Below are 13,668 nucleotides of genomic sequence, written 5' to 3' on the forward strand. Positions count from 1 at the left end.
ACAAGCCTCCAGAAACAACATGATCATAAAATGGCATTCACAGCAATATTCTCTGCAGCTAGACCCAAACAAGTAAACAAATCACGTAACTTCAGATCAAACACGTATCAATCAGTATATTGGTCAAATACCCAATTTAAACTCTTGACCGCTCTAAAGTACTGCACATTACACATTCTGAGAACAAGGATGTAAGAAAGCTTAAAACGCTAAGCTAAAATTAGACGTCAAAGAAAAAACTGCAAAAGAAAAAAACACCGCAAGTGATATAACACTCTGAAAAATTTTAAACTGCACACATTCAGGATCTTGTGATGCTAAAATGCAGACATAATTTGAATTTTCTAATGAAAATGCCCCCAAACAACTGTTACGCCTGGTCACAAAGCGCGGTCCTCTCTGCTTCTCAGGCTACGACTCAGAATTTCGCAAGGCAGCAAGCGAAGTATTTTTTGCAAAAATAATTTTTCACTTGCGACCACAGCGAGGTCTGATCCGCCTCAGGAGCCGCGGGAGCCAAAGCCCACAGAGAGTGAAGGAAGAACACTGTAGGTCCGAGGTTGCCTTACCTTGACCAATAGGGTCTTAGTCCCGGCGCCATCTTCGTGAAGGCTCACGAACCCAAAGAGTCGACTATGGGAAGAAATACACGCGACTTGTTAACGCTCGGGTAAAGCCACTGATCTGTCCCTTCCCGACCCCAAGGCTCCGACAGCAGCGACCGCTGCCCGGGGGCCGCCACCGGAGGCAACCCGAGCTCGGGTCTCCCAGAACAGCGGCTCCAGCCCGTGCGGAGGTAACTGGGTGAATGACTGCGGTCCGTACCTGTCCAATCCACTGAGTGCCTCACTCTCTTCGGCTGTCAAGCTGAGGGACCCCTCCTTGGTCTCGCTGCTCGGTTTTACCGCCGCCATTTTCTTTCCCTCATCACCAAAAGCAGCGGCGGCGGTAGCTACCGACACTCCGCAAGATTTCATGTAAACGCAATAAATGTAAAACTCCCAACGCTGAAACCTGCCAACCCCCAGTCCAGAGCTCGAAAAGACGCCCTAACCTCGAGAGACTGGCAAACTAACTTTACCACCACCACCACCTTCTCCAGTACAGGTGGCGGCGACGAAAAATCCCAAGGTGACAGCAAAAGCAGGGGATGCGGAGCTAGGCTGCGGGAGTCACATCGCGCGGTTCGCAGTGACAGCAGAAAAAGCGGAACCTCGCTGTAATGGAAGAATTTCTTAGAATCACAAACTTCGCCAGCACCAGCACAAAGTTGTTGTAACCGTAGCACAGAGTGAGAAAGCCAAGTCGCCGTCGCGTCCGCACCCCCAAAGCCGGGCGCCGCCAATTGATGCGAACGGTTCTTTTCACATGACCTTTGTTGACTTACGTCAGTTGCGGCTCCACAGAACTTGCTAGATACCAGAGGCCGCCCCAACCAGGGAACGGAAGGGGAGGAAATTCCCGCTGGTAATTGGTTAGCTGACGCGTCAGTTGCGAAAAGGGTAGTCACCAGATTTAGCAAAACGTTCGGGTGTTTAAATTACGCTCTTGTTGAAAAGGGAGGGTCCGGGCCTTGCTACTCTGTAGCCCAGGTGACCAAGGAAGGCAGTGGTGGCGACTGATGAGATCAGGAAGTGCGTCCTCGAGGCGGACTTAAGTGCGCCTCGAGGACGGATAGATCTACTTTACCTGTCCCTTAGCACGAGGTATTACCTGGCGGTGGGACTCCTTAGGGGCTGGTTCACATTATTTGCAAATAGTGTATGGCACTGATCTCTGCTCCCAGAACCGGAGATTTTGTCATCTCTGGGAAATAACGACCCTGCCGCCCGGACTCTCCCTCCCCCGTTTCCTTTCAACCTTGTGGTAACAGAAGAGGTTAAGGACCTTAAGATTTCAGCCCACGTACGAGTCAGGAGGGAATGAATAGTCTTCCCTGCGGTCTCCTGGGGCCACCCAATGGCACTCCACACACTGTTGCTGTCTACTGCACTTATCCCAAAGTGGGGGGTTAATCCGAGCTGCTGTAAATAAATACTATAGTTATGAGAAAAACTAGGCCTCTAAAAATTACTCTTTTCCAAAGGAAAGTTGCATAATAATATTTCATGTAACAGATCTTTTACAGCTGTACCTCCACTCGTTAAGGGTAGAAAAATGCTAATTTTTAATAGGTATCTTAAGAAATACCTGATTTTATTTGTTGGGGATAAATAAATTTCCCTTGGTCTAAAATAGACGGCGCCACCAGGGTATTTCTGAAATTTGTGTCATTGACATAAATAAGCATCAATAAGAGAACTAAATACTGATTTGCAATTGAAAAGTGGTAAAGGGCTTCCCTGGTAGCACAGTGGTTAAGAATCCACCTGCTAATGCAGGGGACACTGGTTCCAGCCCTGGTCAGCAAAGATCCCACGTGCCGTGGAACAACTCCGCCCATGCGCCACAACTACTGAGCCTGAGCTCTAGAGCCCGTAAGCCACAACTACTGAAACCCATGCGCCTAGAGCCCATGCTCTGCAACAAGAGAAGCCACCACAATGAGAAGCCCACACACCGCAATGAAGAGTAGACCCCCACTCACTGCAACTAGAGAAAGCCCACGCACAGCAACAAAGACCCAAAACAGCCAAAAATAAATAAATAAAGTAAATAAATTTATTTTTTAAAAATTGATAAAGAGCGAAGAGTGAGCAGACTTTCAGTTTGAAATTTTTTGCTGTAAAAACAATTTGCCTTTTGTTCTAAGCTAGAATCTTTTGAGGTGCAGGTTTATGGACAATAATAAATGGTGTGATCACTTTATTTCCCCTTATTTTATAGCTAGAAAATTTGTCAATTGTGGGTTGCCCTGTGTTACTGGGGTTATAGGTTGGTCCCATTTTTTATGGTTCCTTTCCATTTTTACTCCAATTCCTTGAAGCATCGGTCAAGTATCCTATTATATTTCTCTTTTAAAAAAGGGGGTAGGGGAGAGAAGAGTAAAGAAGGGCAACCTTTAATATAAACAGTATTCCAGTAAGTAATACCAAATAGATGATTACTGCTTTTCTCAGCTTTTGGTATCCCTTTTTCTTCTCTGTCCGACAAGCACACTTTTCTCTAATTACATGTCTTCTAACATTCTCTGCCTTCTTTTCATTATTGTTAACCTTTGTCTACCTGCTTTTGTTTATGGAATGGAGACTGCTAGTAACCCTAGCCCTTGAAAAAGTTCATACATGAACTCATTGACAAAGTTCCAGGAGATGGCAGCGTAATCTCCAAAAATGCTTTTGAGCAGCAGACAGTGACTTCCTATGCTCAGCGTTAAGGTACTAAGCTTTACAGTTGAGAGCCAGCTGACATGCTTAGGCATCACTAACTGCTCCCTGACAGACCTGAATCTCTTCACCTCTTCAGGAGCAAAGTGTATATGGTATCATCTCTAAATAAATCATGCTGCGAAAGTGAGACACTGATAGGCCTTTCAAAACCATAGAAGCAAACATAGAAAATGAGCAAGTAGAAAACCATCTACAAATTTGGGGATTGTAGCCATCATTTCATTGGAGATGGAAGAAGTGCTCACGGAATTTTGTTAGCTGCCAGCAATAAAACAGGAAATGTTCAGGATAAATAGGTAATAAATTTTAAAATGCTTTCCAAAATTTTACTGTTTAATTCCATGATTTACTGAACATTTACCAAAAATAAATCTCCTATAGGCCACCCTGCTCCCATGTCACCCTTTCTTGGGAAGCTGTATAAGTAAATTCTGCAATACAGAGGATGATTGCTATGAAATTTACCCAGATTTTTGCAGAGCTTACCAAAGAGGCATTTGCGGCAGGCTAAAAGAACCAGGAAGGTTCTTGCAAAAGAGGAGGTGGATAGGCAGAAGCTGTGGGTGGGGGTATGTGTTGCAGGCAGAGGCAAAAACATACCTGTAAAAACACATAAGCCAGAGAATGTCAGGATTCTAGTAAATTCAAGAATTTACTCAAGAACTTGAGTATGGCTGTGGCCAAGAGAATGAAGAATCTTGAGTTTGTAAATAGGCAAGACCACGAAGAGTCTAGAATGGAACACTAAAGAATTATACCAGAGTTTATAGTGAGCTACTAATGGCTCTCAACCATTCTTTTAGTATTAAAAGGCAACTTGCACTGGAAAAATATAATGCTGTGGTTATTGTTTCTCCTTTTTTAAACAGAGGTTTCTTTTTTTTTTTTTTTTTTTTTGCGATATGCAGGCCTCTCGCTGTTGTGGCCTCTCCCATTGCGGAGCACAGGCTCCGGACGCGCAGGCTCAGCGGCCACGGCTCACGGGCCCAGCCGCTCTGCGGCATGTGGGATCTTCCTGGACCGGGGCATGAACCCGTGTCCCCTGCATCGGCAGGCAGACTCTCAACCACTGCGCCACCAGGGAAGCCCCTAAACAGAGGTTTCTTTTCACTGAGCTCAGAGATGGCTCAGAGCTGGTACCATGCTCAGTAAGTATTGGCAAGTTGGCTGACAGATATTGCTAGATACCAAAACACTTTTAAGGTGCCCTTAGTTCTTGGGCTCTGAGCTTCCAGAGTCAATGAGAGCTTTTAGCTCTCTCCAACCCAAAATCAAGTCTAAACTTTTATGATTAAAAAAAAATTGGGGGTTTCCCTGGTGGCACAAAGGATAAGAACCTACCTGCCAGTGCAGGGGACACAGGTTCGAGCCCTGGTCCGGGAAGATTCCACATGCCAAGGAGCAACTAAGCCCGTTCGCCACAACTACTGAGCCTGCGCTGTAGAGCCCACGAGCCACAACTACTGAGCCCACATGCCGCATCTATTGAAGCCTGCACACCTAGAGCCCATGCTCCGCAACAAGAGAAGCCACCACAATGAGAAGCCTGTGCACCACAACAAAGAGTAGTTCCCACTCCCTGCAACTAGAGAAAGCCACATGCAGCAATGAAGATCCAACACAGCCAAAAATAATAAATAAATAAATTTAGTTTAAAAAAAATCATCCAGTCTCATGATTAACCATGTTCTTTGGAGCTCCAGGCTCCTCAGCCCTCAGAGATGGTGGAAGTGGAGAAAAGGGTGTTGTTTAAAGAGAGATTAGTACAGAGCAATTATTTGTTTTATAAAAGGGGTAAAGGGAACACTCTACATAAGGTCTAATTTAAGAACAGTGTTCTTCTGCTTGAGAAGAGTTTTATTTATTTTATTTATTTATTTTAATTTTTATTTGTTTTCGGCTGCGTTGGGTCTTTGTTGCTGCGTGCGGGCTTTCTCTAGTTGCAGTGAGGGGGCTACTCTTCGTTGCAGTGAGTGGGCTTTTCATTGCAGCGGCTTCTCTTGTCGCGGAGCATGGGCTCTAGCCGCGTGGGCTTCAATAGTTGTGGCAGACAGGCTCAGTGGTTGTGGTGCACGGACTTAGTTGGGATCCGCAGCATGTGGGATCTTCCCGGACCAGGGCTTGAACCCATGTCCCCTGCATTGGCAGGCAGATTCTTAACCACTGCGCCATCAGGGAAGCCCGAGAAGAGTTTTTAAATCGCATTCATTGTACATACAAAAACACAGATCCTGGGCTTCCCTGGTGGCGCAGTGGTTGAGAGTCCGCCTGCCTATGCAGGGGACACGGGTTCGTGCCCCGGTCTGGGAAGATCCCACATGCCGCAGAGCGGCTAAGCCCGTGAGCCATGGCCTCTGAGCCTGTGCATCCAGAGCCTATGCTCCACAACGGGAGAGGCCACAACAGTGAGAGGCCCACATATCGCAAAGAAAAAAAAACCAAAAAACCAGATCCAGCTAGGTCAGGTGACTAGCCCAAGGCCACCTGGACAAATAACGGAAAGATCACTTGGACTAGATCACCTAACTGTGGAAATTTTCAAAATAAGAGATCATAAATTAAGCTTTAATTTTGTTAACACACGAAATAGTGCCAGTAGTATTTCTCATACACACACTCTCTGATAGTCCTCTGACAGGAGGACTAACAGAAGAGATTTTCATTGTATGTAACAAGGTACACTGAGTATCCTGAAAGACATTCTGCCTCAGAAAAATAGAAACTCAGTTCTTTAAATATTAGGTTTTTCTCAAAATAATGTAAGGGCAATTCTCAGTGAACAAGAAAAAAACATACTGACATCATCTTTGTTACTGCCTTGCAGACTCTGCAACAAAGAGCAAGGGAGAGTAGGGGCAGCTGTCCCAAAATCTAAGGAGTGTTATTTTAATAACAAGACAAGAAGAAACAAAGATCCTTAAAAAAAAGGGGGGGAGGGCTTTAAAAGTCAGTTAGTTAGTTAGTTATACGTATATTTAATAGAAGAAAATGACTGGAAGAAGGAAAGACAAGAGACCACATTGGTGATGAGGAAACTTATTATATAACATTTCTTTGGGGTGGGAAAATGAGTCTTGCATGAGAAGAGTTGTAACCTATGTTTGTCCTTACAAAGTCAATAAAAATTAGTCCTGGCCTTCTTACTGGAATGTCTTCAAAAATCAAAGGTAAATTGCTCTGATACATACAGAAAATGAGTTTATGCAAAAGTATATAAAACACAAGGAAACAATCCCATTACAGTAAGCAAACAGTAAAATTAAATCCAATAACCTAGAATTTAAAGTTGTAAATAAAAAAATGTTGCCTGCCATATTAGTAAACAAAGGATGTTGCTGCCATTTAGCCACTGCAGCTGCCCCCAGCAGTTTACTGCGATGGGAATCATGATGGGAAAGAACAGGATACTGGCTCTATATAGTTAAGGTGCGTATCAAAGGAATGATTTCAGTGAGCCTAGACCCTTGCATCTTCTCGTACATAAAAAAGTGCTAACTTTGTTAACTTGAGATATTGCTTTTCTTTAATTAACACTAATCTTTTGATGTTCTCACTACTTGGTATCCTGGCTCTTCCCTTACCTCTTCAGAGCAGTCTCTTCAGAGGCTGCCTCCTGGGCTTGAGTCCTCAGAAAGTCTGCCCAATAAAACATAATTCTCAACTCTTAGGTTGTACATTTTTTTTCAGTCAGCAAAGAGATAGAACTTTCTGGTAAAAAAGAAACAACAGCCCCAAAATGGAATCCCTTGTGCTAAAACCTAGCCTTAAACCAAGACTTAATTGAGCTTCAGACTCTCAGGAATGTGACCTTTCATCATTCAGTCTGGAATTGCCTGGCCAGCACTAGTAAGATAATCAAACCGATAGACCCCCACCTTCACCCACAGGAAGACAACCTTGCCTGAAATAATTCTTTCTTTTGTTTGTGACTTTCTTGTCCCACCCCCTTCTGTCTTAAACAGCTTTCCTTTGTATTTGCTAAGTGGGATGCTGCTCAGTTAATGAATCCTTGAGTAAAGCCACTAAGATCTTCAAGTTTTCTCAGTGAAATTTTCTCAGTTAAATTTGGTATAACATTTCCAAAGTGCTATCTGGATTCTAAAACATGTATGTTTAAAATAAAGAAATATTTAAAATAAAGAAATTTTAAACATCGAAAAGACTTTAGATTGGATATGATTTCTTTTTTTAAAGAGAGTAAGATATTTTTAAAATGAGAATTTCACAAAAAGGAAATTATAGTCACAAAATTTAAGAAAGAAATGTACAAGTTATAAACAAGATTCTAGTTAATAAAGTATTAGTTAACTAAAAAGTAAATTTAGGGGTTCCATAGGCAGAAAAATAACCTAGATACAGAAATGAGCCTGAATGGATCACTGACCTAAAGTTAAAAGTGCAAAAGTATAAAAATTCTGGAAGGAATCATAGATGAAATTCTATGTGATCCTGGGTTTCATGATGAATTTTTAGATACAACACCAAAAAGTATAATACATGAAATTAAAAAACTGATAAATTGATAAAAGTCCACACAAAAAACCTGCAAGTAAATGTTTATAATAGCCTTATTCATAAGCACTGAAAACTGGAATCAACTAAGATGCACTTTAATAAGTGAATGAATGAACCAGAAAGCTATAGTACATGTATACAATGGAATATTATTCAGCACTTAAAAAGGAATGAGTGGGCTTCCCTGGTGGCAGAGTGGTTAAGAATCCGCCTGCCAATGCATGGGACACGGGTTCGAGCCCTGGTCTGGGAAGATCCCACATGCTGCAGAGCAACTAAGCCCATGCACCACAACTACTGAGTCTGCGCTCTAGAGCCCACGAGCCACAACTACTGAGCCCACATGCCACAACTACTGAAGCCCGAACGCCTAGAGCCCGTGTTCCGCAACAAGAGAAGCCACTGCAATTAGAAGCCCATGCACTGCAACGAAGGATAGCCCCTACTCCCCGCAACTAGAGAAAGGCTGCACAGCAACGAAGACCCAACGCAACCAAAGGTTAATTAACTAATTAATTAATTAATTAAATTATATATATATATATATTTTGCGGTATGCGGGCCTCTCACTGTTGTGGCCTCTCCCGTTGTGGAGCACAGGCTCCGGATGCGCAGGCTCAGCGGCCATGGCTCACGGGCCCAGCCGCTCCGCGGCATGTGGGATCCTCCCGGACCGGGGCACGAACCCGTGTCCCCTGCATCGGCAGGCGGACTCTCAACCACTGCGCCACCAGGGAGGCCCTAAAAATATTTTTTAAAGGAATAAGTTATCAAGCAATGCGTACATAGATGAGTCTTAAATTTCTATGGTAAAAGAATTCAGTATGGAAGGGCAACTTACTATATGATTGCACTTATATGACATTCTGGAAAAGACAAAACTACAGAGACAGTGTTCCCCAGGGGTTTGGAATGGGGAGAAGGTTGAACAGAGAAAACAGTGGGGTTATTTTTGGAGATGAAACTATTCTGTATAATTCTGTAATGGTAGTTAATGACACTACGCATTTGTCAAAACTTATAGTATTTTGCAGCACAAAAGGAGAATCTTTATGTTTGTATATACACACACACAAATATTTAGGTGTCAGAAGAGGTTTGTGTGTAATGCAAAGTGCCAGGAAAGACTCTAACTGTATTGCAAAAGTGTGAAACAACCACACTGAAGAGAGAAGAGGGAATTGCTTACCTAAGTAACTTTGGAAATGAGGTGGGGTCTGTAAAAGTAAAGGCAAAAGGAACTGTACAGAAACAACAATGTACTGTAGTTGATAAAGTTGCTTCCCATGGGAGTACAGGTTAACAATTTTGAAACCACTATATGGGTATACTGAAATTAAACAATTAAGCAAATAGATGGTGAAATAGTAGGCACCAGGGTCTCACTACTGGAGTGAGAGTTTACAGATAAGCAAAATGAGGAGGCTTGAATGATCTCTATGATAATTGATTAGAGCTGGACACATAATTATGAACTTTTAGCTTAATTCAAGGTATCTTAATAGGGATATAAAGTAATTGTAGATACACGTATATGCCCAACATAATTTTCACATATATATTTCCTTGCTCTCTAAGGATAGGGCGACTAGAAACTGTGACTAGTAGCAATAGCACCCCCAGTACCTGGATCTTGGTTTCTAATATTATTCTCTAGTAAAAGGATATTTGGCTCCTTGGAAAATTGGGTGATTAAAGACTGGGGCAGGAAATATATGAGACAATGAGATGAGTCTTGAATATCTAGCATTAGCAAAAAGTAAAGAAATGCTAAAATCAAAGATGAAAATATGTCAAAAAGTCACAGGAGCCAGCAGAAAAAGTTGCCAATACTCCAAGCATGAACAATTTAAGCAATAAAATAAATATAGTAGTATGGATTAAAACTCAATATACTAAGTAAATATGAATCCATATTAATATAAATAAAAGATTAAATAAATAAATGTGGATAAATAGACAAATTTGTGCAGATGAATTTTAAATAATGTATTGGAAATACTCTTACTTCAGGAACCTGGAACATTAACTCTATATTCTACTCTTTACTTGAACTGGTAACATGTCAACACAAGTAGACTGTGACAGGTTATGCATGTCAAATGTAGTACCTACAGCAACACCAAAAAAAAAAAAAAAGAAAAAGAAAAAACTACATAAATCTATAAATTTATTTATAAATAAACCAAAATATAAATCTAAGCAAAGTTCAAATCACATACTGTATAAACTGATGTATATAACTTCTTGCAATGACAAATTTTAGAAATGGGGACAGATTAGTAGGTACTGGGATGAGAAGTATGGTGGGTGTTCCTGTTTGGGGGTTGTGAGATGAAGATCTTTGTGGTGATAGAATACATTTTAAATATATATATAATATATATATACTTTTTTTTTTTATACTTCTGTATCTTGATTGCTGTCCTGGTTACACAAATCTACATGTGTGATAAAATGGCATAGGGCTCTGTGCACATCAGTTTCCCAGTTTTTATATTGTTCTGTAATGTATGTAAAATGTATTCACTGGAAAACAGAATAAAGTGTACATCTATATCATGTTTATAACTTCCTGAACATTTATAATTATTTCAAAATAAAAAGTTTTAGAAATGAAACAAAAGGCCAGTACAAATTGTATTAAAACCTGAATTGAACATTCTTACTATGTTTACAGTAGTATAATTTTGGGAGGAGGTACCACAAAGTTGTTCTATGTTTTAGTACTAGAAATGTCAACTATGGTACTGTCAGTTGACAGGTATTCAAATAGGTCTTCTATTAGTTCACAACTCCTAATTATTCCTGATGTGATTTCTCCATAACTCTAAAGAATCATATTAACAACTGTATTTATCCCAAATATAGATCAACCTTTGTTACCTCCAACAAGGCTAAGCAGTGAGATCTAAATTAAAATCCAAAAGATTCAGGTGTACCACTACAGAATGGGGTATTACAGGGAATACCCCATTATAAAGAGAAAGCCACCTCCTTTCCTTTATAAAACTTTCATACTCTGCCTCACAATTGTTATTATCACACTTAGGGGTTATTAACCTCAAAACAGTGTCAATATTCTAAAAACAAATACTATGTGGAATCCTCCTCTTACTGTCTTTGTTAAAGCTGGTAGTGTTAATGCAGTTTTGTTTTATTTATCCTAGAAAAGTATGTCAAAGACTAGGAAAGGTTTAGACAATAGCAACAGTGTTCAACAGAATATACAGTAGAGACTTTTTTCCTTGGTGGAGGGTGGGGGTGGAACCAGATTATAGAATGAAAACAGCACATTTCTGGTAGTATGACATATTAGAAGCCCTGACTGAATATGCCAATTGAAAAATGTAAAACACTGGAGAAAGTATTTTTAAAATCCTCTTAAAACATATTTTTGTGCTGCTCTGATAGGAGTAGTAGGAATTTTCAGATCTCCAGCTTATCTGAACAGTATCTCAAATTTAATATATTAAAGAGTATTTACCAGCAAATGTGCATCATGTGGAGAATTCCTCATCTCTATCAATGACAAATGCAACCTTAATTGCTTAAGGAAATACGCTTGGAGATATCCTCAACAGTCTATCACACTTCATATTCAGTCAGGAGATACTGCTGTCTCTAACCTCAATCTAAATGTGGAGTGTTCCTATGGAACGTTTACTAGGCTGAAAACTGGAAAGAAAAGAAACAATTACATTAGGACATATGTTTTTAAAGGAGGCACAGTACAAATCCAGACAAAGCATAGACGCTCACAGCACAGTTCAAAATTATAGCAGTTTGATTCTGAGATACTATTCCAGGGGAAACAGCTTTGTGATATTGTTCTTTGTGTTGCTTAGGGTATGCGCTGACTCTGTAATGGCTCACTACAAATATACATGAACGCCATTTTTGCTTTTAAGAAAAAAGGCAAAAATTCTCTTCAGATTTCTTTCATTGGTGAAAACAGATACTAATGTATTTCATAAATGCAGAATGGCCTAAAGCAAACTTCTGGAAAGGGGGTCCCTCTGTATTTAGAACCCAGTACTTCCTGGAATTTACATTGTCATCACCCTGTATGAGCCAAATGTCATTTCTAGGTCAGATTACAATACGGTACTAATTGGTTTCCCTGCTTTCATTCCTGCTCCTTACAACCTCTTGTCAGTGCGGTACCCAGGGAGACTTTCAACTTTACAGAGGTCTTTTCACTTCCCTTCTCAAATCCTTCAGAGATTCCCCATCTCAGAGTAAAAGCTAATGTTCTTACAATGGCCTACAAGACTTTACATGTGCCCCTATTTAACTCTGTAAACTCATCTCTTTTTCCTGATCATTCTTAACCTACTTGTTTTTTCTTGGACACAGCCAGGGATACTTATGCCTTAGAATCTTAATACTGATTCTTCTTTCTCCCTAATGTCCATGTAGATGTCACATCAACTCCTTCAAATCTTCATGCAAATTCTTCCTATTCAATTAGGTCTATATGCCTACTCTAGTTAAGTGATAGTCCTCCCATTTTCTCTCATAAATTCCAGTTCTCTTTTCACACTGATCCACTTTTGTTCTTCTTGTTATAGTTTATCAATTTCTTACTTTAATTTTGTACATTATTCATTTTCTGTCTCTTCACACTAGAATGTAAGCTCCTCTAGTACCATGATCTTCATATTGTTCATTCATATACCAAAAGCACATTGAATAGTGCCTGGCACACAATAGGAGTTCAGGAAATATTTATTTATAAGAAAATTAATCCCAAAGGCGAAATTGATTGAGGATTCTTGTGAAGTAAGTTAATAAGGTACAACGTTCACTGTGAGACTCTTTGCTGAATAATGAGGAATTTTATTTTTTATTATTTTTTAAATATATATATATATATATATTCTTTTTTTTAAAGGGCTGGTGAGGTGTGGTGGACTCTCAGAGCCAGGCTGTAAAATCCAGACCCATTTTTGGCTTTGTTGTGGCCCGTAGCAATCTTTCATTGTGGTGTGTGGCCTTCTCTCTAGTTGTGGTGCATGACCTCTGTAGTTGCGACGTGCAGGCTTAGTTCCCCCATGGCAAGTGCGATCTTAGTTCCCCTGCCAGGGATTGGACCTATGTCCCCTGCATTGCAGGACAGATTCTTAAGCACTGGACAACCAAGGAAGTCCCTAAGGACAAATTTTAACTTCCACTTTTATGACTCTATGATACGCAGATACCAAGATTTAAAACGGAAACACTCTAAAACTAGGAAGTTAACAGCAATACCCTGAACAAAAATACCCTGAACAAAAAGGTGAGAGAGAAAGAAGCTAAAAGCTTGCTCTCACTCAGGTTTTTTACTTGAATTCATACCTATGTGATGTATATTTACAGAATTTACAGGGACAGAATTTTGTTTAGTATCCACATCACTGGCAGAAGAGAATGTATGAGAAAAACAGAGAGAAACAATAGTGTAAATGACGGTCCAAGAACAATGGGTAAGAATCGTCCATAACTGATATCGTTGGGAAGTCCAACAAATTTCAAGCAAGGTAACGTATAAAGAAATTCTCATTGTTACCACATAGTGAAACTGCAATAAGTCAAATGACAGAGATCTTAGTAACTATTCTAAAAAATAATAAAATAGCAGATCCTACAAAAAATAACCATGGGGATTTCCCTGATGGCACAATGGTTAAGAATCTGCCTGCCAATGCAGGGGACACGGGTTCCAGCCCTGGGCCAGGAATATCCTACATGCCAAGGAGCAACTAAGCCCACGTGCCACAACTACAGAAGCCCGTGCGCCTGAAGCCCGTGCTCCACCACAAGAGAAGCCACCACAATGAGA

General features: G+C 40.6%; 1 protein-coding gene across 6 annotated transcripts in view; it reads right to left on the reverse strand.

Annotated features, from left to right (window-relative positions):
- Positions 1–1,394, reverse strand: part of LOC308608518 (lysine-specific demethylase 6A-like) — a 185,527-nt gene extending 184,133 nt beyond the window's left edge. For all 6 annotated transcript variants that reach the window (XM_081221705.1, XM_081221704.1, XM_081221706.1 and 3 more), the window contains exons 1-2: positions 826–1,394; positions 570–633 (exon numbers count right to left, since the gene is read on the reverse strand). In XM_081221705.1, the coding sequence (XP_081077831.1) occupies positions 570–633; positions 826–977 (216 nt within the window). In that variant the 5' untranslated portion in view covers positions 978–1,394. The remainder of the gene's footprint in view (positions 1–569; positions 634–825) is intronic.
- Positions 1,395–13,668: the final 12,274 nt, after the last annotated feature.

Source organism: Mesoplodon bidens, assembly GCF_964165515.1.
Source record: "Mesoplodon bidens genome assembly, chromosome: X".
In the NCBI taxonomy this organism is placed as follows: domain Eukaryota; kingdom Metazoa; phylum Chordata; class Mammalia; order Artiodactyla; family Ziphiidae; genus Mesoplodon; species Mesoplodon bidens.